The 23,913-nt window shown below is 56.4% G+C and overlaps 1 protein-coding gene across 1 annotated transcript in view; it reads left to right on the forward strand.

Moving 5' to 3' along the window:
• The window catches only part of FBN3 (fibrillin 3), a 64,795-nt gene that overhangs the window by 7,318 nt on the left and 33,564 nt on the right, over positions 1–23,913 (forward strand). The window contains exons 9-37 of the mRNA XM_057540464.1: positions 1,381–1,578; positions 1,689–1,814; positions 1,952–2,077; positions 4,616–4,768; positions 4,880–5,065; positions 5,402–5,596; positions 5,679–5,798; positions 5,919–6,044; positions 8,903–9,025; positions 9,147–9,422; positions 9,699–9,752; positions 11,296–11,421; positions 11,510–11,635; positions 12,824–12,943; positions 13,058–13,195; positions 13,304–13,354; positions 13,625–13,750; positions 15,556–15,780; positions 15,959–16,084; positions 16,437–16,565; positions 17,603–17,728; positions 18,654–18,779; positions 19,256–19,378; positions 19,548–19,673; positions 20,633–20,758; positions 22,107–22,229; positions 22,427–22,549; positions 23,025–23,150; positions 23,268–23,390. Coding sequence (XP_057396447.1) covers positions 1,381–1,578; positions 1,689–1,814; positions 1,952–2,077; positions 4,616–4,768; positions 4,880–5,065; positions 5,402–5,596; positions 5,679–5,798; positions 5,919–6,044; positions 8,903–9,025; positions 9,147–9,422; positions 9,699–9,752; positions 11,296–11,421; positions 11,510–11,635; positions 12,824–12,943; positions 13,058–13,195; positions 13,304–13,354; positions 13,625–13,750; positions 15,556–15,780; positions 15,959–16,084; positions 16,437–16,565; positions 17,603–17,728; positions 18,654–18,779; positions 19,256–19,378; positions 19,548–19,673; positions 20,633–20,758; positions 22,107–22,229; positions 22,427–22,549; positions 23,025–23,150; positions 23,268–23,390 — 3,972 coding nt within the window. The remainder of the gene's footprint in view (positions 1–1,380; positions 1,579–1,688; positions 1,815–1,951; positions 2,078–4,615; positions 4,769–4,879; positions 5,066–5,401; positions 5,597–5,678; positions 5,799–5,918; positions 6,045–8,902; positions 9,026–9,146; positions 9,423–9,698; positions 9,753–11,295; positions 11,422–11,509; positions 11,636–12,823; positions 12,944–13,057; positions 13,196–13,303; positions 13,355–13,624; positions 13,751–15,555; positions 15,781–15,958; positions 16,085–16,436; positions 16,566–17,602; positions 17,729–18,653; positions 18,780–19,255; positions 19,379–19,547; positions 19,674–20,632; positions 20,759–22,106; positions 22,230–22,426; positions 22,550–23,024; positions 23,151–23,267; positions 23,391–23,913) is intronic.

Consider the following 23,913-nt stretch of genomic DNA (forward strand, 5'->3'; position numbering starts at 1 on the left):
CGGGGGTAGGGAGGGGGAAGACCCTGAGGCTCAGTGTTGGCCGAGGAGCCTGTGGGTCACCCAGGAGGCAGCTGGGCACCCAGGCCTGGGGCTGCCCCGTCCACGGGGCTGAAGCCCAGAGGATAGTTGAGGTTCTTGGGGAAGAAAAGGGAGGGCGATTTAAGGGTCCACCAGAGAAATGGAGGCCATGGGAGGCTGAGAATGAGAAAGTGGACAAGAGCAGGTGGTGTTGGGGATGCCCAAGCTGGCGAGCTTTTCAGCTGTGGGAGCCATCAGAGTGCCGTGTGTGTCCCAGGAGCCCGGGAAGGCAAAAATGGGCAGAACCCTGGGACTCACCCCAGCGTGAAGGGTGCTGCTGGGGATGGAGGCCCATCTGTGGCCGAAGCTGGGTTGGACAGGGTATAGCCATGAATCAGAAGCTGGAGGGGCTGGGGGTTACCTGGGTTTGAGAGTGAGCATTTGGAAACTGGATTTGGCAAGAAAACAGAGTTGGAATTCAGGCTGACATGGGGAGCAGTCGGGATGGCTGAGGGAAAATGAAGGTTAGTGGAGAGGGTGGGAGAGGAGAGGCCTGGAGTGGGGCGTGGGGGCCCCAGAGAGAGGCAGGGTTGGGCGCCGAGGCAGGAGTGAGTGGGGTTCCAGGGTCCCGGATGACTGAGGTGAGATTCTGGGGGCTGTGTTTTGCTTTAGGAAGTCAGGACTGTCGCGGGTCTCCCCTCCTTCATACAGGCCTGGGGGCTGGCTTTGGCGTCTCCTTCTGGAAGGGGCTTCCCTTGGTCCAGTGCCAGCCCCTTGATTGGAGCCATCTGGAGGATGGAGCCAGGAAGTCACATCTGGGCCCGTGCACGGCGGTGGGCGGACCAATGAGACCACCTTCAGCTGGGTGGGGAGGGGGTGTCAGGGATGCAGAGTTGTGGGTTCAGAGCATTTGGGCGGATGCTGGGTCTGGGAGATTTGGCAGAGCCAGATGTGTGCTCAAGGATGAGAGAGGCTCTCCAGCGGGGCATCCATGGGTCCCTGCCCGGGCTTGAAGGGAGGGTGAGCCTGGGGGAGTGGTGGGGGTCTCCAGACATGCCCTGGGCTTTGTAGGCTTGGAGGTCCTGGCCTCTGTTGGAGGTTGGTTGGAGAATGCTTTGGAGAGAAAGGGTTTTGAAGGGTGAATAGGAGTTCATCAGGTAAGGAAGGGGAACAGTATGAGTAAAGGCTTGTGGTCAGGAAAAAAACCTGGTGTGTTGGTATAGGGAGGCTGGGAAGGTGGCTACTGCCGTGGCCCAGGCGAGGGAGGTAGAGGCCTGAGTTGGGCTTGCCGGGATGGAAATGCAGAAGACTATGGGGTGGGGGCAGCCTGAGGCCAGCTGCCCACATCCATCTGCCCTGCAGACTACCGGACAGGGCCCTGCTTTGGTCGAGTGGGCCTGGAGGGGTGCCAGCACCAGCTGACAGGCCTCGTCTGCACCAAGGCGCTCTGCTGTGCCACTGTGGGCCGGGCCTGGGGCTTCCCATGTGAGCTCTGCTCTGCTCAGCCACACCCCTGCCGCCGGGGCTTCATCCCCAATATACACACGGGGGCCTGCCAAGGTGAGTGGGGGGCCCAGTGCGTGAGGACCGAGGTCCTGGGAGCCAGGGCTGAGTGGGAGCCCTCAGCAGCCTTGGTTTCTCCCTCTGACGTGCCTCTCATTACCTTGCAGACGTGGATGAGTGCCAGGCTATCCCAGGCCTGTGCCAGGGGGGCAGCTGTGTCAACTCTGTGGGTTCCTTTGAGTGCCGCTGCCCAGCTGGACACCAGCTCAGTGAGAAGAGCGCCAAGTGTGAAGGTGGGCGACGGGGAGAGGTTCAAGCTGGGACCTCCTCTCCGCTCTGGGCGGCTCAGGCTCCCCTGCAAGGAGGAGGAGGTGAAGGTGGGGTAAGGCTGGTGGGGGGCTGGACCCTAACCGGACATCTATCTACATAGACGTGGACGAGTGTCTCAGCGTGCCAGGCCTCTGCTCCGGGGGCGACTGCACCAACACGGTCGGGAGCTACGTGTGCACCTGTCCCCGTGGTTATGCCAGCAGCCTGGACGGTACCCGTTGCCTCGGTGAGCCAGGGCCCAGGGGGGCTGGAGGGGCAGAGGGCAGGTAGGAGACAGACCCTCTGCTCATCTATCTCTGCAACCCTCTGGCCCTCGGGCTCCTCTAGCTCTTCGATTTCTATGTCCTTCTGTCTTTTTTGGACCCCGGTTTCCATCCCCTCGTTAATTCTGGTTCCCTACCCATTGGCCTTTGTGCTCTCTGGACCCCAGTCTGAGAGGCCCTCTAGCCCCCATCTCTATGCCCTTTAGCTCTCTGGTCCCCTGTCTCGGTGTCTTGGCTTCACGGGCCTCCTGTGCCCCTCTGCCCCTCGGACTCTATGCCCTTCTGGCTCACTGGTTGCCTTTCTTCCCTTTCTGGCTCCCGCCTTTATGCCCCTCTGCCCCTCTAGCCCCCATCTCGATGCCCCTCTAGCCCCCACCTCTATGCCCCTCTGCCCCTCTAGCCCCCATCTCGATGCCCCTCTAGCCCCCACCTCTATGCCCCTCTGCCCCTCTAGCCCCCATCTCGATGCCCATCTGGTTATCTGGCCTCCGTCTTTACGCTCTTCTGCCCATTAGCCTTTCTGGCCCTGTCTCTGTATCCGTCTTTCCGCTCCCGAAGACTTTTTAAAAGTACCCCATCTTCCCCCACACTGTGTTTGAGGTAAACTGAGGCCCAGAGAGGGGAGGTTTGCTTAAGCCAAATCCGCAAGTCCGGAAGAGAGAGCTACCCACACCCCAACTCCCCAGACCACCCCGCTCCCTACCCCCAGCCAGGGTGGGGTCGTCTGGGCTGTGCCTTCCCCTGGGCTCACCCTCCTGGCTGGTGGGGGGGATCCTTGGGCTCTCACTCCCTGTCCTGCTGTCTTGATGAGCTGGTCATTAGACTTCAGAGGTTGCCAGTGGCCAACAGGGCCGGCCAGGAACACTTGTGGTGGGGCATGGGCAGCGTCTTGGTTTGGGGAGGTGGGGTGGGCTTGGCAGGTCTCCAGCACCACTCGGACCTCTCAGGCTGGGTCTCTACCAGCCAGGACAGGGAATATTGTGTCTGGAGTTCTGCCAGTGTGCCATGGCCAGCGCCAGACCTATTTATTCCTCCACCTCTGGGGGCCATCTTGGCTGGCATGGAGGCTACCTCTGGGCACGTCCCCTGGACTGTGGGGCATTTCCCAACTACTAAGTAGCAGAGCCTAGATTTGAACCAAAGTCAGGTGTCCTCTGAACATGGGCTTGGAATTCAGTCCTGGGTTCCAACTGCTACTTAAGCTGCTTGCATACTCTGTGACCTTGGGTGAGTGACTTAACTTCTCTGGGCCTCAGCTGCCTCATCTGTGAAATGGAGATAATAGCAGTACTAAACCACATGGGGAGGATTAAATAACAATTTATGAAGAGATTTGCCCAGGGCTGGATGTAGAGGGCACTTAATACACATTCACAAAGACAGGGGAGCAGGGAAGTTGGGGTTGTGACTGCTTAGCAGGTCCTGATCACAGTAGGCGCTTAATAAGCAAAGGCAGCATCATTTTCGTCAAAATTCTTACATTTTGTCTCATCTTCCCTACTTGAGAAGCAGCTGCTTGGTCAGGTCCCCTGGGGTTCAGGGATTTGGGTTTCCATCCCGCCTCGCTCTCCAGCAGCTGTGTGACCTTGAACAAGTCTGTTGACCTCTTCTCTCCTGGGCAGGCCCAGTCCTGTTCGTGGGCCAGGGGTGGTGCTGGGAGTGCAGAGCCTCGACTCCCACACATGCACCTGGGGACCCCCCCCCCACCAGGTGCATGGGGTATGGCTGGGGAGGTGGAAACGCTTGCTGTTTTCTCCGCCTCGGGCAGCTCAGGGACAGCTGCAAGGGCCCTCCCGGCTGGTGGGAGGGGTTTTTCCGCTGTGGGCCACTGGCCAACATTTGTGGGTTTTCAAACCTAAAAATATGCTCTTCTGGAGTCGGAGCTTGAGAAATATGATCACCGTGTAACGCTATCAGGCTCGCGGGCACAGTGGAAGCGTCTGTGGTTCTCGTACCTGGGGAGTCTCTGCCTCAGTCTCCCCAAGAGTTGCAGCCATCAGTCCACCAGTCTGCTCCCCCAGCCCCTCCTCAAATTCACAGCCTCTTAGGTTTCCCCAGAATGCCCAGGGCTGGTAGGCGGGGACACACAGATACAGATCCCAGCATCTCTGCTTGAGCACCCAGCATGACTTCTCATCGGGGCAACCCCCTGAACCAGGGGTCTTCCTCAGTGTGGTTGAATACCCACAGTGACAGGGAGCTTCCTAACAATGCCAGCTTTAGATGTTGGGACACTTTTGCTCAGCATGAGCCCAAGTCTCCCTCCCTGGGGTAATTTGGAAATCTTGGTAATAAGATCCTCAGTGAGGATCAGCCACGTGCCAGATACGGTGCACTCTGCAACACTCTACCGAGGTGAGGTGGGTGCTCTGGGCATCTCCTATCCATGGATGGAGAAACTGAGGCACAGAGAGGCAAGGAGGTCTGTCCTGCAGATGGTGCTGGTAGAGCTGGGATTTGAAGTCTGTAACGGATCCTCCCGACCCCCCACCCCCTTGCAGACCACCGTGCTGGCACCTGCTTCTCGGCGCTGATCGTGGGCCGCTGTGCCGGAGACCTCGCTGGCCACTATACCCATAGGCAGTGCTGCTGTGATACGGGCAGGTGCTGGGCAGTTGGCCCGGCCCCTGAGCTGTGTCCTCCGCGGGGCTCTGGTGAGTGGCCTGGGGCCACCTCCCACCTTCCTCTGCCCCCAGAGCTTGGCCTGCGGGTTGGGATCCCGGGGCACAACCGAAGGCTTGTCTTCCAACCCCGCTTCCTTGCAGATGAGTTCCAGCGACTGTGTGCCCTGGGGCTCCCACTGCTGCCCTCCTACCCAGGCCCCTTCCCCGGCCTCCCTGGCTTCGGATCCAGTGGCAGTGTGGGTCCTGGCCTGGGGCCAGCCCAGCACAGGCCCCACGGCTCCAGTGGGCGTGGGGTTCCCAGCTTGGGCCTTGGTGATGCCAACATTGGTGAGGACTTGGGATCCAAGGCTCCTCCCTTGGGGGAAGGGGGTCCAGACCTCAGAGACAGAGAGTCAGGGCTTTGGAGTGTGGGTCCTGGCCTGGGCAGTAGGGATGAAAGTACTGACAGTGGTCTGGGGCTGGTGGTAGATTGGGGATCCAGGCCTCCAGGTCAGGGTTTGGGTTTTGGGTGAGGGTCTAGGGCTGGGGTGGGGGGCTGGGGGTCTCAGCCAGGGTGGAGGTGTGAATCTAGGGCAGGACTCTGGGCTGAAGTGGGAGAGCTTGGCCATAGGGGTAGGGTTCCAGCTTCTTGAGTGGGTGTCTGAACCTGGAGGTGAGGTCCAGACCCAGGGGGCCAGCACATGCTCGGGTGCCCCACGTCGGCCCTACTCACAGGCACAGCCACGCTGAACCAGACCATTGACATCTGCCGACACTTCACCAACCTGTGTCTCAATGGCCGCTGCCTGCCCACGTCTTCCAGCTACCGCTGCGAGTGTAACGTGGGCTACACCCAGGACGTTCGGGGGGAGTGCATCGGTGAGCAGCGGCTGGGGCAGGGGTGGGCTGGGGGCAGGGGGAGCGCCCTGGCGGGCTGGGGCTCAGGGTCCTCTGCCTGCAGACGTGGACGAATGTGCCAGCAGCCTCTGCCACCACGGAGACTGCGTCAACACCCCCGGCTCCTACCACTGCCAGTGCTGGGAGGGCTTTCAGGCGACGCTCACCAAGCAGGAGTGCGTGGGTATGGCCGTCCATCGGAGAGTGGGGGGTGACCGGGAGCCTGGCTGATGGAACCTGCATCTGAATTAGAGCCTGGGGGCTAGGAGGACGCCTGCTGACTGCCCGCCTGCCTCCCCACCAGACATGGACGAGTGCATCGCCAGCAGTGGCCTCTGCCACCACGGCCGCTGCGTCAACACAGCAGGCAGCTTCCAGTGTGTCTGCAATGCAGGCTTCGAGCTCGGCCCCGATGGCAAGAACTGTGTGGGTGAGTTGAGGGTGAGCGGGTGGGGAAGCGGCTTCTGGGCCCCAGTAGCTGCCTTTTGCATCTTGCCGCTCCTGCTGCATCCCCCACCTCCCCCCTCACGGTGGGTCCTCTGCTCCCCTTTCTGAGCCCAACCAGCCCATCTGAGATCCTCCTGTGGTCTGTCCGCCCCCTACTCACTCCTTCATTCTCTCCTTCCTGAATTCATTCCCTGAATCCCAGGAAGGGGCCTTTGGGGTAAGACCATGCCATCAGCTGCCCCTGCCCCTGCCCCTGACTCATGGGCCCTCACCTGTCCTCGAGAGAGTCTGGCCTCTGAGAGAGGTGGGTCAGGACCGTGGAGAGCGCCCCGATCACAGGCTCCCTGCGGGGTATGGGGGTGCCACCCAAGCTCCCCACAGCTTGTAGGGGCCACTGGGGACTCCCTTTATTCTTTTCTGTCATGCTCTCTGAGGAGACCTGCCTTGCAGTCTTCCCTCATCAGGAAGGATTTTCTTCCTTTCATTCTTTTTTTTTTTTTTGCAGAGCATTTACTTTCTATTGATTTTTAGATACATTTAGAAAGTTGACTATTAAATTAGGTATTTTCTTAGCATTAACTTTAGGTATAGTAATTTATGTCTGTGCATAAATCATTATTATTTTTATTTGCATTGTTTTTTATTAGTTAGATATCACCTACTGAGAGTAATTTTGATTAATTCATTGTTTTATAATTTTACCATCATGTCTTTCTTTTTTTTTTTTTCAAATTTTTGGCTGCATTGGGTCTTCGTTGCTGCACACGGGCTTCTCATTGTGGTGGCTTCTCTTGTTGTGGAGCACAGGCTCTAGGCGCACAGGTTTCAGTAGCTGTGGCGCGTGGGCTCAGTAGTTGTGGCTTGTGGGCTCTAGAGCGCAGGCTCAGTAGTTGTGGTGCACTGGGCTTAGTTGCTCTGAGGCATGTGGGAACTTCCTGGACCAGGGCTCAAACCCGTGTCGCCTGCATTGATAGGCGGATTCTTAACCACTGCACCACCAGGGAAGCCCTACCGTCAAGTCTTTAATATTTCCTTCAGATCTCTGCATAGTCTGTAACCAGTAAGAGTTGAAATCCTTAATCAGTGTTTTTCTTGGTACATATAAATTTTATTTTTTTAATTTATTTTTTGTAGTTGAAGTGTAGTTGATTTACAATGTTGTGTTAGTTTCAGGTGTACAGCAAAGTGATTCAGTTATACATATACATGTATCTATTCTTTTTTGGATTCTTTTCCTTTATGGGTTATTACAAAGTACTGAGTATAGTTCTCTGTGCATTCTTTCATTTTTTAAAAACCTTTTTAGCATCTTTATTGATACATCATTCCATACCATAAAAGTGGCCATTTAAAGTGTACACTTCAATGGCTTGTAGTACAAGCATCACCACAATCTAAGTTTAGAACCTCTTTATCACTTCCTGTCCATTAGCAGTCATTCCAGAATCCTCTCTCTTCCCCCCCAGCCCTCGGCACTAGGCTAATTGACTTTCGGTCTCCATGGATTTGCCTGTTCGGGGCATTTCGTGTAAATAGAATCACATACTCATGGCCTTTTGTGACTGGCTTTTTTCACTGAGTATCATGTTTTCAAAGTCCATCCGTGTTGTAGCAGGTGTCAGAACGTCATTCCTCTTTATTGTCAAATGACATTCCATTATATGAGTAGACCACATTTTGTTTATACCGTCATCAGTTAATGGCTATTTGGGTTGTTCCCACTTTTTGCTGTTGTGGCTAATGCTGCTATGAATGTTCATGTACGAGTTTTGGTGTGGACCTTATATTCATTTATTCTTTTCTTTCCTTCCCTCCCTCCCTCCCTTCTTTCCTTCCTTCCTTTTGGTACAGTCCTTTATTGTTCAAAACTGATACTTTGGTAAGCAAATCATTTCTGCACCCACCGCCTTCCTTTAAATTAGACTGTTTTCTTCTCAGCTGACGGTTTTTGCCCTTTTCTTTTTAAATTCAAGTGAGATTCACACAAGATAAATTTAATCATTTAAAAGTGAAAAATTCTGTGGCGTTTATTTAGTAGTTTCCAATGTTGTGCACCCACATTTACTCAATTTTTTTTCTGCAGGAAAGTAAACGTAGCATTTTTAAGTGAACAATTTGGTGGCACTTAGGATATTTCCAAGGTCGTGCAATGACCATCTCATTTATGCAATTCTTTTTTGCATTTTTAAAAATCGTGGCACAATATACATAGTGTACAATTTACCATTTAATCCTTTTTTTTTTTTCCATTATAGTTTATTACAAGATATTGAATATATAGTTCCCTGGGCTATACAGTAGGACCTCGTTGTTTATCTATTTTATGTACAGTAGTGTATATCAGCTCCATTCTTACCCTTTTTTAAGGGAACAGTTTGGTGGCATTTAGTACATTACATAAAGTCATGCAAACACTACCTCATTTTTTCCATTTTTTTTTGCATTTTTTATTGTGGTGAAATATACATAACATAGTTACCATTTTAACCATTTTTAAAGGAACAATTGGTGGCGTTTAGTGCAATGTTGTGTAACCACCACACCTCACTTATTCGACTTTGAACAACTATTTATGGAGCATCTACGGTGTGCCAGGATGGAAGATGCAGACTCGAGCTAGTGGCCCCAGTCTTGCCCCAGGGGAGTTCACACTCCAGCAGTTCACTATATCCAAGTCGACATAGTCCCCGACAGTCACATTTTGTCCTGTCAGGCTCGAACTGCCCTGGGAAGGGTCCCTGGAAAAGTGAGAGGGCGGGGCTGGTCTACCTGGCAGGGCTGGCCCAAAGAGGGGTGACTGCTGGGACCCTGCTGGGAACCAGCCTCTCCCGGTGTCCCCAGACCACAACGAGTGTGCCACCACCACCATGTGTGCCAACGGAGTGTGCCTGAACGAGGACGGCAGCTTCACGTGCCTCTGCAAACCCGGCTTCCTGCTGGCGCCCGGTGGCCGGCACTGCGTGGGTGAGGCTGGAGGCTGGACCACAGGGGAGTGATGGGGATGGGGAGGAAGAGGTGAGGGGAGGCGGCAAGGGCGGGTGGCGGGGGACTGGGACCTGTCGCAGTCGCCCACGGCCCCCCGCAGACATCGACGAGTGCCAGACACCGGGCATCTGTATGAATGGCCGCTGTACCAACACCGAGGGCTCCTTCCGCTGCCACTGCCTGGGGGGACTCGCGGTGGGCGCGGATGGCCGCGTGTGCGTGGACACCCACGTGCGTAGCACGTGCTACGGGACGCTCGACAAGGGCTCCTGTGCCCGCCCCTTCCCCGGTGCCGTCACCAAATCCGAGTGCTGCTGTGCGAGCCCCGACCACGGGTTTGGGGAGCCCTGCCAGCTGTGTCCTGCCAAGAACTCCGGTGAGGGTCGGCTGCCCCACCTCCACCCGCTTTCCTTTAGTTCTTGCTTCTAGTTTATCACCCAGGGGGCAGGAGGGGACAGTGGTGGGGGGCTTGGTTCCTATGGGGTGGGGGGGGGATTTCTCTCCCCAAGAAGACACGGAAGGAAGTTGCTCTTCCCATTGGGGGGGCATCTTAGTCTCAGACCCTCGCTCAGCTCCAAGGGGCCACGTCTTGGGCGTGGTTTGGGTTCGGCAATGGCCAGTGACCCCTCTCGCTCTGCTCCCGCCACCCCAGCCGAGTTCCAGGCCCTGTGCAGCAGCGGTCTTGGTATCACCACGGATGGCAGAGGTGAGCGGGGCAGCGCTGGGACAGATGGGTGGGGTCGTGGTTGGGCACTGTCAGGTCGCTGGGGCTGCAGTAACAAAGTACCGTAGGCTGGGAGACTTCAACAACAGACGTTTATTCTCCCACAGCTCTGGAGAGGCTAAAAGTCCGAGATCAGGGTGTGAGCAGGGATGGCTCTTTCCGAGGCTGTGAGGGAGAGTCTGTCCCATGCCTCTCCCACAGCTTCTGGCACTTCACTGTTAAATCTTCAGCTGGTAGAAGCATCACCCTGATCTCTGCCTTCATCTTTTTTTTTTTTTTTTAAGTTTACAATGTTGTGTTAGTTTCAGGTGTACAGCAAAGTGATTCAGTTATACATACATATCTATTCTTTTTCAGATTCTTTTCCCTTATAGGTTATTAAAAATATTGAGTTCCCTGTGCTATACCGTAGATCCTTGTTGGTTAACTGTTTTATATAGAGTATTGTGTATATGTTATTCCCAAACTCCTAATTCATCCCCAGGCCCTCTGCCTTCATCTTGTTTTTTCACGCCGTGCAGCTTGCAGGATCTTAGTTCCCCGACCAGGGATTGAACCCGTGCCCTTGGCAGTGAAAATGCAGAGGCCTAACCACTGGACCACCAGGGAATTCCCCCTCTGCCTTCCTATTGACATGGGGTTCCCCTTGTGCGTCTGTGCTCAAATTTCCCCCTTTTATAAGGATACAGTCATATTGGAATGGATTGCTGGTCCACCCTAATGACCTCGTTTTAACTGGATCACCTCTGTAAAGTCCTTGTCTCCAAACAGAGTCACATGCTGAGATCCTGGGGGTTAGGACTCCAACCTATGACACCATCCCTTCCTGAAACAGCCTTTCTGCCTGAGCAAGAAATAAAAGGACTTAGAAGAGTCAGTTTTCCCATCCACTGCTAGGCCATCAGGGCAGGACAGATGTCCACCCCTCCCCCACCCCCCTGTCAGTTAAAGGGACAGATTCTGCAGCCAGATGCGTGGGTTCAAATCCTGACCCTACTATTTATTGATTGAATAACCTCAGGCAAGTTACCTACCATCTCTGTGCCTCCTTGTCTGTACAGTGGAGATAACGGTAAGACCCATTTCAGGGATGTTGTGAGGATCAAATGAGTTAATATGCTTGGCACAAAATAGTAAACATCCTATAATGGTAGTGATTATGATTGCACTTTTTTTTTTTTAATTATGTTGCTGCCACATAAACATCTGTTCCATGAGTTCCAAACTGGGGACAGTTTTGCCTCCCCTCCCGAGGGGCCATTTGGCAATGTCTGGACAAATATTGGGGAGGGTGCTACTGGCATCTCCTGGGTAAGGCTGGGAATGCTGCTCAACATCCTACAATGCACAGGACGCCCCCCATCACAGCAAAGGATGATCTGGCCCCAAATATCCACAGTGCTGAGAAACCCTGGTTTCAAGGGGAAGGAGGCAGGGTCTAGGCTGGAGCTCTGGCCCTGGGGGACATGGCTTCTGGAGCCTCCAGGGAGCCAGGGCAGCTGCTGACGCCCTCCTCCTGGTGCAGACATCAACGAGTGTGCCCTCGACCCTGATGTCTGTGCCAACGGTATGTGTGAGAACCTGCGGGGCAGCTACCGCTGCATCTGCAACCTGGGCTACGAGGCAGGCGCAGCCGGCAAGGAGTGCATGGGTGAGTGTGCCCGGCAAGTGGAAGGGCAGGGGGGTGGGCCGCCCCCACTGCATACCCCTCACCCCGCTCTCCCCCCCTCACCCTGCAGATGTGGATGAGTGTGCACTCAACAGCCTCCTGTGTGACAACGGGCGGTGCCGGAACAGCCCTGGCAGCTACAGCTGCTCCTGCCCCCAGGGCTTCAGCTTCCGGCAAGACACGGAGACCTGCGAAGGTACAGGGTCCCGGGGCACACAGCCACGCACACATACATGCAGATACTTATGCACGCTGCATGCTGTGGGTACACACATGCTCAAAGACACATGTATCCCTGCATTCACACACACAGACACGCTCAAAGGCATACATGTATTCACACTCAGTCTCACAGTTACACACACTCGTAGGTACACAATACCCACATTCACACACTTATTCTCACACTTTACACGCATGCTCACAGCCACAGTTACACCCTCAAAGGCAGACCCTTATGCACTCAGACCCTCTGACATTCACACATGTGTGCATATGATCACTCAGTTACATACACCGGTACTCACACAAAACACACTCACATACCTATATTCACACTCACAGACATTCCCAGTCACACACCCTCACGTGCACACTCTCAAAGACATGTGTGTGCCCACATTCTTTCACTCACCCTTTCACACACTTAGGCTCACAGCCACACACACTTATGTGTGCAGTCACACACACCCTCACATACCTGCACAGTTGTGCACTCACATGCTCACACACTCACGCTTATACACAAGAATACGTGCCCATCCTCCCTCTCACACACGTGCACTCACTGACACATACACATGTTCAAGTGTGCATGCTCGCCATTGCCCACACACACTTTGTTGTGATGACCTTGCCCATCGCATAGATCCCTTGGCACTCACAGACACCTGCGCGCGCGCGCGCACACACACACACACACACACACACACACACACAGTCACGAACAAGTTTTCCGTCTGGCCCCACCCCTCCCCTGGTCCTTTGTCTTCTTTCCAGCTGACACCCCTCCCCCACCCTGGCCACACCCAGGCCTCCATCCCCTCTGGGTTTTCCTCCTGCCTCTCACCTGTCGTGTGCCATGACCGACCCTTTGAGGGCCACGGTTCCCCACCGTGCCTATCCCTCTGCACTTTTACGTGTGTGCGCTCCCAGGACCCTGCACGTCAGTGTGCTTGTGCAGGTGCACAAGACGATTCAGCGCAAACTCACGTGCGTCTGAGCCTGCGCAGTCCGTTCCCTTGTATTCTGACCGCTTGCGCCCCCTGCCTCTGGACTTTGGCAGCCGTGGGGAAGAGGGGCCCCTGGTCAGGTGGGGTTCCCCCTCCTGCAGCTCAGGACTCGCTGGGGGGTGGGGCGGCTGGGGGGGGGGCTGTCCCTGCAGACATCGACGAGTGCCTGTCCAATCCGTGTGTGAACGGCGTGTGCCGCAACCTGGCCGGCTCCTACGCCTGCGAGTGCGCCCCCGGCAGCCGCCTGGGACCCTCCGGCACCGTGTGCTTAGGTGAGAGGCCCCACGGAGCAGCGGGGACCCCGACGCCCCTGAGTAGGCTGGGTCTCTGCGGGTCGGCGTGCAGGTGTGGGCCCGCCGGGTGAGACAGCAAGCCCCTCCCCGCAGACAGCACCAAAGGCACCTGCTGGCTGAAGGTCCAGGATGGCCGCTGCGAGGCGAACCTGCACGGAGCCACCCTGCGGTCCGAGTGCTGCGCCGCGCTCGGGGCGGCCTGGGGGAGCCCCTGCGAACGCTGTGACATGGGTAATGCCCTGGGGGGGGGCTCTGGGGCTCCCACGCCATCGGGACAACTTGGGTGGGACAGATCCCCTGTGTTTGAGTGGAGAGAGTGACTCCTCTCCCCAACCACAGACCCCGCCTGTGCCCGTGGCTTCGCCCGCGTGAAGGGGCTCAGCTGCGAAGGTAACCCCCATCCCCACCCTCTGCGGTTCGCCCTCCAAGCCACACGTGGGCGAGTGTCATGGGGGCTGCCTGGGGCCCCTCCCTGAAGCCATTTGAGATCGAGACATTCTCCCTCCTTGGTACCTGGGTCTTCCCCACGATCCGCCAGCCCCTGAGGCTGGCACTGCCCCTTCCCCCTCCCCAAGGACCACGTGGTGTCCTGAGGCCCCAGGGGAACAGCTCCTGGGAGCCTCCAGCCCTTGCCTCTCCTACTTGCCTGCCGCTGCCCAGATGTGAACGAGTGTGAGGTCTTCCCGGGGGTCTGTCCCAATGGGCGCTGCCTCAACACCGCTGGCTCCTTCCACTGCGAGTGTCTTGAGGGCCTGACGCTGGATGCCACGGGCCGGCTGTGCGTGGGTGAGTGCGGGCTGGGTCCCCATGCAGGGCCCCCTGCCCTTCATTGCCTCCACTCCCAGCGGCTGGAGACCCCTCCTAGGGACAAGCGGGATCTCGGGGGTCCTCCAGGACCCTCTGCTCACTGCCCACCTCCTGCCCACGTGTCTCCAAAGACATTTGTTTTGGCGGATGCATCTTCTTGACTGCCCTTCTACGGAAGGTCATTGCAGATGGCAAAATCTCGTGGAATAATACTTGCAACCTTTGTTTATTCTTTCTTGTTACCGAGTAAGGTTTACACGGGGGGATTTGAGCAGGAGGCACCTCTAGCATGAGTGCTAAGTGATGCTGGTGAACCTTCCTCAGCATCCAGGGCTCAAACCCTCACTCTGAATGGCTTACCCTCAGTCTCAAAGGCTCTGAGATATTTTCCCCCTCGATGAGGGCTTCTTGCTTTGTCCCTATCAGCATCTTGAACAGGACATTTCTTGGCCAAAAGCATGTGCCGGCCAGCAGGTAGCACTCCGAGTTCTATCAGCTTTTCCTCCTGTAGTCCCATCAATCCATTGGTAGCCTCCTCGGGGTCACCTTGGAGCCTGGTCAACATAAGGCAGATGGGCCCTGATGACCCTTCTCAACTTTGATTTCCTTCTAAACTGAGCTTCAGGTGTGCACCGGGTCTTCTTGCTGATTCCAAAAGGTGAGCAAGGAAAGAAAGTAACTGAGTAAAGAGAAAAAAGCCATTGCTGAATTCACGGCCAGGTGAAATGGCTCCGTCTGGTCAGCCCTGGACCAAGGCACTGGGTACACGGGAACTTAAGACAGATCCCTGTGTGTCATGGCACTTCTGCTTATCTTTATTTTTTCCTAAAGATTCTGTAACGGGGTCTTGTCCTCAAAGAGACCCACTTTAAACGTATGTTCCTTTTGTAAAGAGTAAGAAGTTGTCTTAGACCAGGGATCAGACAACTGTTTCTGCAAAGGGCCAGAGAGTAAATATTTTCAGCTTTTGGGACCTCACAGTCTGTTGCAGCTACTCATCTCTGCTGTGTAGTGTAAGAACAGCCACAGACAGTACAGAAACAAATGGATGTGGCTGTGTGTCAATAAAACTTTATTTACAAAAACAGGAGGCTGGCAGCCCAGGCCGTAGTTAACCAGCCCCATTCTTAGACCCTCATGTCTGGTGCTGAGGAAGGCTTATCCACTCCCAAATTATTCTAAGGGAGTTTTACAGGTTAAACACACACACTCTGGAGCCAGATGGCCTGGTTTGAACCCCGCTCTACCTCTTACTAACTGTTTGGCCTCAGGTCAGCTACCTAATCCTTCTCTGCTTCAGTTTTCTTGCCTGTAAAATGGGCATGATGATAATATTTTCCTCTTGGTGTTATTTTGAGGATTCAATGGATTGATGAGCTTAGAACAGTGCCCATCACATAGCAAGCACCTAGCAGTGCAAGTTGTTATTATAGTGTAACTTTTGGATTATACCATTATTCAAATGTAACTGTTGGATTATATCATTTTTAAAATGAAACTGTTGGGAATTCCCTGGTGGTCCAGTGGTTAGGACTCGGTGCTCTCACTGCTGGGGGCCCCAGGTTCGATCCCTGGTCAGGGAACTAAGATCCCACCTGCCACGCAGCGCTGCCAAAAAAAAAAAAACAAAAGGAAGTATTGGATGATATCGAATCTCAGCATGAGGAAGTCACTCTTCCCGTTGGGGAGGAAGTTTCACAAGAAGCTGCTGAAGGAGACTCTAATGCCTGTCCTGGCAGGCACAGTGTGGCAGGGGCAGGACTGGTGATGGCCCCTCCTTGCAGATGTGCGCCTGGAGCTTTGTTTCCTGCATTGGGATGAGGATGAATGTGGGGCTGCCTTGCCCGGCAAGTACCGGATGGACGTCTGCTGCTGCTCCTTGGGGGCCGCGTGGGGGGCCGCGTGCGAGGCGTGCCCTGAGCCTGAGTCCCCAGCGTTTGCCAGCCTCTGTCCCCGGGGGCTGGGCTTTGCCAGCCGGGACTTCCTATCAGGCCAGCCCTTCTATAAAGGTGTGTTTGGGCTCAGGGAGCCTGGTGGATGGGGAGAGGACACAGCGTGGGCAGAGGCCTGGAGATGGGAAGTGTGTTTGGGAGAGAGCAAACATCTGTGGCCAGAGGGGTGAACGCTCAGGAGGTGGGGACCCAGAGACATCGGGGCAGCGTGACGTTTTGTGCTCCCATGCTGCAGATGTGAACGAGTGCAAAGCCTTCCCCGGGCTGTGTGCGCACGGCACCTGCCGCAACACCGTGGGCAGCTTTCGTTGCTCCTGTGCTGGGGGCTTTGCCCTGGACGCCCAGGAAAGGAACTGCACAGGTACGTGCCCGCATCTGCCTCCTGCGGTGGGGGGCGCCTACAGGGATGGGGGCCATAAACTAGAGGCACCTAAAAGACAAGAACTGGCCTTTTCCTGCCTGTCTACCTGCCTGCTCTGTGACCGAGGACAGCTCAACACCCTCTCTGAGCCTTTGGGATCCCAGCTATAAAAGGAGGGGCTGGCAGAGGTGGCCTCCAGGAGCCTCCAGGCTGAAAGGAAATTCCCTACCCTCGTCTGGGGTGCAGTCACGGCACCTCTGTTAACCTGGCTCAGTTCAGCGGCTTGGGGCTCCCATGCACCCCTGGGTGTTTGCAGATGTGGAGGCCCAGCCCGTGCCCACTCTCTCCACAGACATTGACGAGTGCCGCATCTCCCCTGACCTCTGCGGCCAGGGTACCTGCGTCAACACCCTGGGCAGCTTCGAGTGTGAGTGTTTCCATGGCTACGAGAGTGGCTTCATGATGATGAAGAACTGCATGGGTAGGCAGCCACCCCGGGAAGGGTGGTGCTCGGGGGTCTCGGGGCCGAGCCGAGGGATGGGGGTGACATTGCTGTGATGGATGTAGGTGGAGGGGGCCGGAGTGGGGAGAAGCCATGATCCAGCTGGGACACGGCAAGTGTGGGCGTCATCCCTGTAGGCTGCTGGACATTGGGTGTGTCATTCAGATGAGAAGCCTGGGAACCAAGATTCGGACAGGTCTCCCAGGGGGTCGTAGCATGAGAAGAGGAGGGGGCCCGGGACAGAGGAGCCTCTTCCCCTTTCATTCACTTTTTCATTCAGTGAACATTTCATGTGCATCTACTCAGGGGAACCACAGAGAGCTCGGCAGCAGAGCCATTTTCTTGGAGCTCATGACCTGATGGGGAGATGGATGTTTAATAAAATAAATCCCCAGACAAATGCAAAATAAATAGCCACTGTCATAAGCACTTGAAAGGGCCATATGGTGCAGTGGGAGCATAGACCCCTAGGATGTATCCCATTCTGTGGGGCTGAGAGAGTGGGAGTAATTGGGGTGAAGAGGGACTGAAGAGTGGCTTGAAGAAAGAACAGTGCGTGCAAAGGCCCCGGGGTGGACGTGAAGGATAGAAGGAGCTGCTGTGTGGAGGGCCGGGTGGGAGGGGGAACAGCACCTGAGGGGTGGAAGGAGGCCCATGAGGCTGGAGTGGGAGGAGGGTGGGGGTGGGTGGTGAGGTCCCCCACTCCATGTGCTGATGCCTGGAGGGGCTGGGCCTTGACTTCCCTCTGTGTCCTCCGGGGGGGGGGGGTGCTTCTCAGGGCCTCCTTCAGCTCCAGGAGTGTCAGCCTGTGTCCCTGATAATTCTGAGAATTCCAGCTTCCCTCCCAGTCTGACTCCCATGGGTCACCCAAGTCCCAAAACTCCAGGCACTTTCAGCTTCAGCCAGGGTGACAGGGTTGGGGGAGAGGGGCACAGGGAGAAGCTTCCACAAGCCACATCACACCCTGCCAGGTCAGCGTCCTCACACCTCCTCTCTCTCTCTCTCCACACGCCCAGACATGGATGAGTGTGCCCGGGACCCACTGCTGTGCCGGGGAGGCACCTGTACCAACACGGAAGGGAGCTATGAGTGCCAGTGCCCTGCTGGACATGCGCTGGTGTCCAAGGGCACTGCTTGTGAGGGTGAGTGTGGGTTGCATGAGGGAGTTGATGGGAGTGTGTGTTTGTGCATCTCCCTGAGTACATACTTATGTATATGTGTGCACACGTGTGTCAGTCTCTATGCATGTGAGCGGTCGCATGCATGAGGTAGCATGGGTGCAGGTCATTGTGCGTCCGTGTGATATGACTGTGCGTGGGTGTGAGGCAGGGGGAGTGTGTATTTGTGTGTCTGTGTGAGCATGCAGGTGTGTATCTGGGAATGTGTCTGTACAGGAGTGTGTGCATGGGTGTTTATGTGTGAGTCTGTGAGTGTGTAAGTGTCTACACAAGGATGCGTGTTCTTATGTGAGGGGATGTGGTGTTTGTGCATCTACATGAGCTTGTGAGAGAATGTGTGTCTAGGTGTGGATGTGTGTTTGCACACGGGTGGGTGTGTTTGTGGCTGGGGATGTGTGCATGTGGGTGTGGGGGTGTGTGTCTGTCGAGGGTGAGTGTGTTTGCATATGAGTAGGTGTGAGGTGTATTTGTGAGTCTTATGAGTGTGCATGTAGCTGTGAAGGTGTGTCTATTGAGGGTGATTGTGTTTGCATGTGAGTGGGTGTGAGGGTGTGTTTGTGTGTGAGCTGTGTGCACGTAGGTGCATGGATCAGGGTGTGGGTGTTATCTGTTGAGCGTGAGTGTGTATTCAAGAGTGTGTTTTGGGTGAGCCTTGTGGGTGTGCATGTGGGTGGACACGTGGATCTGGGTGTGGGTGCGTGTTTGTACAAGGGTGAGGTGTGGACTCACACCTGTGGTGGCGCGTGGATGCCAGGAGCATGAATGCATTGGAGTGCACACGTGTCCGAGTGCCTCGGGGTCCTGCAGATGGCGGCTGAACACAGGCCGGGCCTTCCCTGGGGCCCCTCCCCTACCTGCTGTCCCCACCAGCCATGTGCTCCCCCTGCAGACGTTGATGAGTGCTCCCTGAGTGACGGCCTGTGTCCCCACGGCCAGTGCGTCAACGTCATCGGTGCCTTTCAGTGCTCCTGCCACGCCGGCTTCCAGAGCACACCTGACCGCCAGGGCTGCGTGGGTGAGACCGCGCCCGCCCCCAGCCCCAGCCGAGGCCCCCACTACCACAGCAATCTCTCCAAGTCCCTGCCTCTGCTGGCCCCGCCCCCTAGTCAGACCCCTGCTTGACCCGCCCCCGGCCCCCCATCTCGCTCCCACCTCCCCCTGCCTCCCGTCCCACCACGCCCCCACCTCGCTCCCGCCACGCCCCACCTCGCCCTGCCTCCCGCCACGCCACGCCCCCCACCTCGCTCCCACCTCGCCCTGCCTCCCGCCACGCCCCCACCTCACTCCCGCCACGCCCCCACCTCGCCCTGCCTCCCGCCCTGCCACGCCCACCCACCTCACTCCCGCCACGCCCCCACCTCGCCCTGCCTCCCGCCCTGCCACGCTCACCCACCTCGCTCCCACCACACCCCCACCTCGCCCTGCCTCCCACCCCGCCACGACCCCCACCTCACTCCCGCTACGCCCCCTACCTCGCTCTGCCTCCCGCAGACGTGGACGAATGCCGCTCTGGGAACGGTGGGTGCCACGTGCACTGCCTTAACACCGAGGGCAGCTACCGGTGTGGCTGCAGACACGGCTACTCGCTGATGCCCGATGGGAGGGCGTGTGCAGGTGGGTGGGCGCGGCCCCCTCCCTCCGCCTGGGATGGGGAACACACCTTTCCTGACCCAGATGCAGCCGGCCAGACCCGGGACAGGCCGCTGACCCTGCAGCAGGGTCCCTGGGGCTCCCCCTCCATCCCTGCCTGCCTGCAGCCCAGCCCCCCACCCTGCTCCCCCAGACGTGGACGAGTGTGAGGAGAACCCGGACATCTGTGACGGGGGCCAGTGCATCAACGTGCCGGGGGGTCACCGCTGCCTCTGCTATGACGGCTTTGTGGCCACGCTGGACATGAGGACGTGTGTAGGTGAGGAGCTGGGACTACATACAGGTGGAGGAGGCAGCTTCACAATTCACCCACCAGACCTTCCACAAGGAGGCCACGTGGGCAAGACAGACTCCAGTCCCGTCCCCGTCACACGCGGGCAGGGGAGATGAGGCTTTGCACTTGGCGGTCTGCTCCTGGCCACCTGTGCCTAGAGCCCCTGCACCAAGACCCGTGGGATCTCATTCACAGCAGCAGAGGCCCTTGAACCTTGTTATTTTATGAAGTTATTGAACACTTACCGTGTACCCAGGGCATACAGAGGCGCGTGCCCTGTTCTGAAAGCAATGTATAAGATCACTGCAGACCAAGGGGTTTTCTGCAGAGGAAGGTGAGCTAGATGGAAAGACACTGTATTCTCTGAGCTTTGCTTGGGGACCCAGGCTGTTTGGGCCGTGATCACCGTCCTGTCCTGGCTGCAGGTCATCACGGGGCCCAGAGAGCAGATGTCTACTGGGTGCCCCATCAGGGCAGAGCTGGGGCCAGCGTGAGGAAGTCCCAGGGAGATGTGTCCAGCCCAGGGCAGCTTAAAGCATTCCTGATCACAGGTGTCTTAGGAAACACTGAAGAAAAGGGGGCTTAGGACCAAGTTAAATAGGAAATGCTGCTTCCTCCATCCCTTCTTGCAGATCCACGTTGGCATAAAGGCTCTGAAAAGGCCTGCAGGAGAAAAAAATCCAGTTAGCTTTGTTTAACTCAGCGTTGTCTAAATGTATTGGTATAAAATCCTTTTGGGAATTCATGTCCGGTGAGTTCCACGGAATATGTGCTGTAGACTGTTAACTGAATATTTGCGGCTGCCCAGTGGTGGAATTGGGGGAGTTCCCCACCCCTGAAGATGGGCAAAGAGAACCCCGATGCAGGGGACCCATGTGGCAGGGCACTTAGCAAATGCTGCTGCGTCCCCACCCTCACCTGCTTCCTCTCTTGTCATCCCACAGACTTAGACGAGTGTGACCTGAACCCCTACATCTGCCTCCATGGGGTCTGCGAGAACACAAGGGGTTCCTTTGTCTGCCACTGCCAGCTGGGTTACGTCGTCAGGAAGGGGGCCACGGGCTGCTCCGGTGAGCTGGCGGTCAGTGGAGCAGGCGAATGGGCCCCCGAGGGGCCAGCTCAGGGTTCATGGGGTCTGCCCCATCCCTTGGAGCAGAGCACAGCCAGACCTCATTCTTAACACACTTCCACTGGTGGGGCCTCATGTTAACGCAAAAAAATAGGATCCGATCACGTGCCCCTGGGGCTCCCTTAACAGCTCTGTGGGGGGAGCTCTGGATCCCTTAGTATCCACATCAGTTCCCAAAGCATGCAAGCCTGATGCTTTTAAGTGGTATAGGGATGAACATTTAAACACTTCCGTAGTTCCTGTTTTAGCTTCCTAGGGTTGCTGAAACCCCTGACCACAAACCTGGTGCCTCAGAACCACAGAAATCTACTCTCTCTAGAATTAACAGTTCTGGAGGCCAGAGTCTGAAATCATAGTGTCGGCAGGGTTGGTTCCTTCTTGGGGGCCCAGAGGGAGAATCTCTCCCATCCCTCTCTCCTCACTTCTGGTGGTGGCCATTGGTCCTTGGCATCCTTGAACACACCATTCCAATCTCCACGTCCATCATCACAGTGTGTTCTCCTCTCTGTGTCCAAATTTCCCTCTTCTTATGAGGACACCAGTCATTGGTTTCGAACCCACTGTAATCCAGGATGACCTCACCTGATTCTGGTTACACCTACAAAGACCCTATTTCTAAAAAAGGGCACATTCAGAGGTTCTGGGAGTTAGGATTGGAACACACTTTTTTTGGAGAACATAATTCTACTTGCCATAATTACATAGTTATTTTAATGCATAATAGAAACAAACCTTGGAAAACAGCATCAAACCCATGATTTCTTAGAGGTCGTTGTTATTTTTCTTTTAAAATATGTTCACGTGAGTAAAAATGGGAGGCAGTGTGAAGAAACTTTCAGTGAACAGCAGCTCATTTAGGTGGTGTATGAACATGGCTGAGATAAGGGTGATGCAAAATTGGTTGAGGATTAGACACACTGGTTTAGAAGGAAATCCTGCTTTAGAGAGGGAGTGTGTGCATTAGGACAGTTACTCTTAGTGTCTACCCTAAGTCATGCTGCCATTTCAGACCATTTCTGGGGGCTGCTGGGAGTCATGCCCTGTTGGGTTTGGGGGTTTTCCTCGTGGGCTCTGGGTGAAGGTGGAAGCTCCCGCAGTGGTGTGGGGACATGTCTGGGCCAGCCCTGCCCTAGGGACGATCCTTGCTCTTTCCCTTGCTCCTGCACTGAGTCTTGCCACTCTGTACCTGAAGCCCTATTTCTACTGGGCCCAGGTTTCCTGGGGGTGTTGCATCCTCCACCCCCTCTCCTGGTCCTGCCCCTCCTATGCCTGGGTCCCTCTCCTCTCAGATGTGGACGAATGTGAGCTTGGGGGACACAGCTGTGATGGTCACGCCTCCTGCCACAACATCCCTGGGAGTTTCAGCTGCAGGTGCCAGCCAGGCTGGGTGGGGGATGGCTTCGAATGCCACGGTGAGTGCCTGAGGGCAGGAGGTCCGGGCAGAGCTGTAGAGGTAGGTGGGGTGGTGGGGGGGGAGGCAGGAGGCGGGGAGGGGTGGCTGGGCTCAGGCATGTCCAGGGGGGCCGGTCAGGGCTGGGATTGGAGGGTCTGCCTCCCTGCAGCCCCTCAGTGCACACACCCGGGGGACTCCGGGTTCCATCTCCTGCAGACCTGGATGAATGCGCCTTCCAGGAGCATGGGTGCAGCCCGAGAGCTGACTGCCTCAACACCCCCGGCTCCTACCGCTGTGCCTGCCCCCCGGGCTTTGCTGGGGACGGCTACTTCTGCGAAGGTGAGGTCGGGGGTTGGGATGGGAGGGCTGGAGGGGCCCGAGAGGGACAGCCATGGGGGCTGGATTCCGAGGTGGCCACAGTGGTCAGTTGGCTTCCCGACTTGCACTGATCCACCCACCCACCCCGTGGGTGCCGGAGAGGACGTGCCTTCAGCATTTGGGGCCACAGGCCAGACCCTGAGTCCGTGGGGGCAGTCTTCTCCCCTGGACTCAGAATGCATGGAGCCTTCTGGATGTGGGGAGCAGGAACGCTTGCTTACTTCCTGGCGGCCCTCCACCCCAGATCCTGCGTGACCAGGTCCCCTGTCTGCTCCCTGGCCCTGACTTGGTCACCTGCCCTCCAAGTTCCCCGGGCTACTTGCTAGCTCCCTGGAACCCTGGGTGACTGAAGGATTTGAGTGACAGGGGCCACCTGCCCACTCCAACTGGGTCCTGGCCAGCCGACCCCCAGCTCTCCGTCTCTGGCTCCCCTTAGACAGGGACGAGTGTGCGGAGAACGTGGACCTTTGCGAGAACGGGCAGTGTCTCAATGCCCCCGGGGGGTACCGCTGTGAATGCGAGATGGGCTTCAACCCCACAGAGGACCAGCACGCCTGCCAGGGTGAGGTCTGGGGCTGCCGGGATGTGGGCGGGACCCTGGAGCCGCTGGCACTGGGGGTGGCAGGAGCAGGATGCCAGGTGGGCTGGGCTGCGCTGAGCTGGGGTCCGCCCCCCCCAGATGTGGACGAGTGTGTTCTCGGGAACCTCTGTGTGTTCGGGAGCTGTGAGAACCTGCCAGGCATGTTCCGCTGCGTCTGCGATGAGGGCTACGAGCTGGACCGCGGAGGCGGCAACTGCACAGGTGTGGGGTCCATGGGGCTGGGGAGGGGCGGTGCGGCTCACTCCCTCACTGCCCACAGATCTCTTCTCACATGTCCTCTCATGGAGGGGGCCTTGTGTGACCGCCGTCTCCAGCAGTGCTCCTGCCCCGTTAACCTTCATCATCCTCATTTATCATCCCCTGAATAAATGCAGTGGATCAACAAAGTCGAGCTCCCTCCACCACAGCCATCAAAATGGTCTCCCACCTGTGTGTCCCAAACAGGGTTCGGCAGACGTTTTCAATGAAGGGCCGGACAGTAAATATTTTCAGGTTTCGGCCATACAGTCTCTGCCCTGTTGCTCAGAAACAGACACAGGTGATAAGTGAATGAATGAGTGTGCCTGTGTGCCAATAAAACTTTATACACACAAACAGATAGAGGGCCGGATTTGGCCCACAGGTTGTAGTCTGCCAGCCCCTGGCTCAAAACATGTCCTGAATGTTGCTTTTTGTAGGTTAGCTCGTGGAATCTGGGGGCAGGGAGAGCTGTCAAGGGCAAACC

The sequence above is a fragment of the Balaenoptera acutorostrata genome, chromosome 2 (assembly GCF_949987535.1).
Source record: "Balaenoptera acutorostrata chromosome 2, mBalAcu1.1, whole genome shotgun sequence".
Classification (NCBI taxonomy): Eukaryota; Metazoa; Chordata; class Mammalia; order Artiodactyla; family Balaenopteridae; genus Balaenoptera; species Balaenoptera acutorostrata.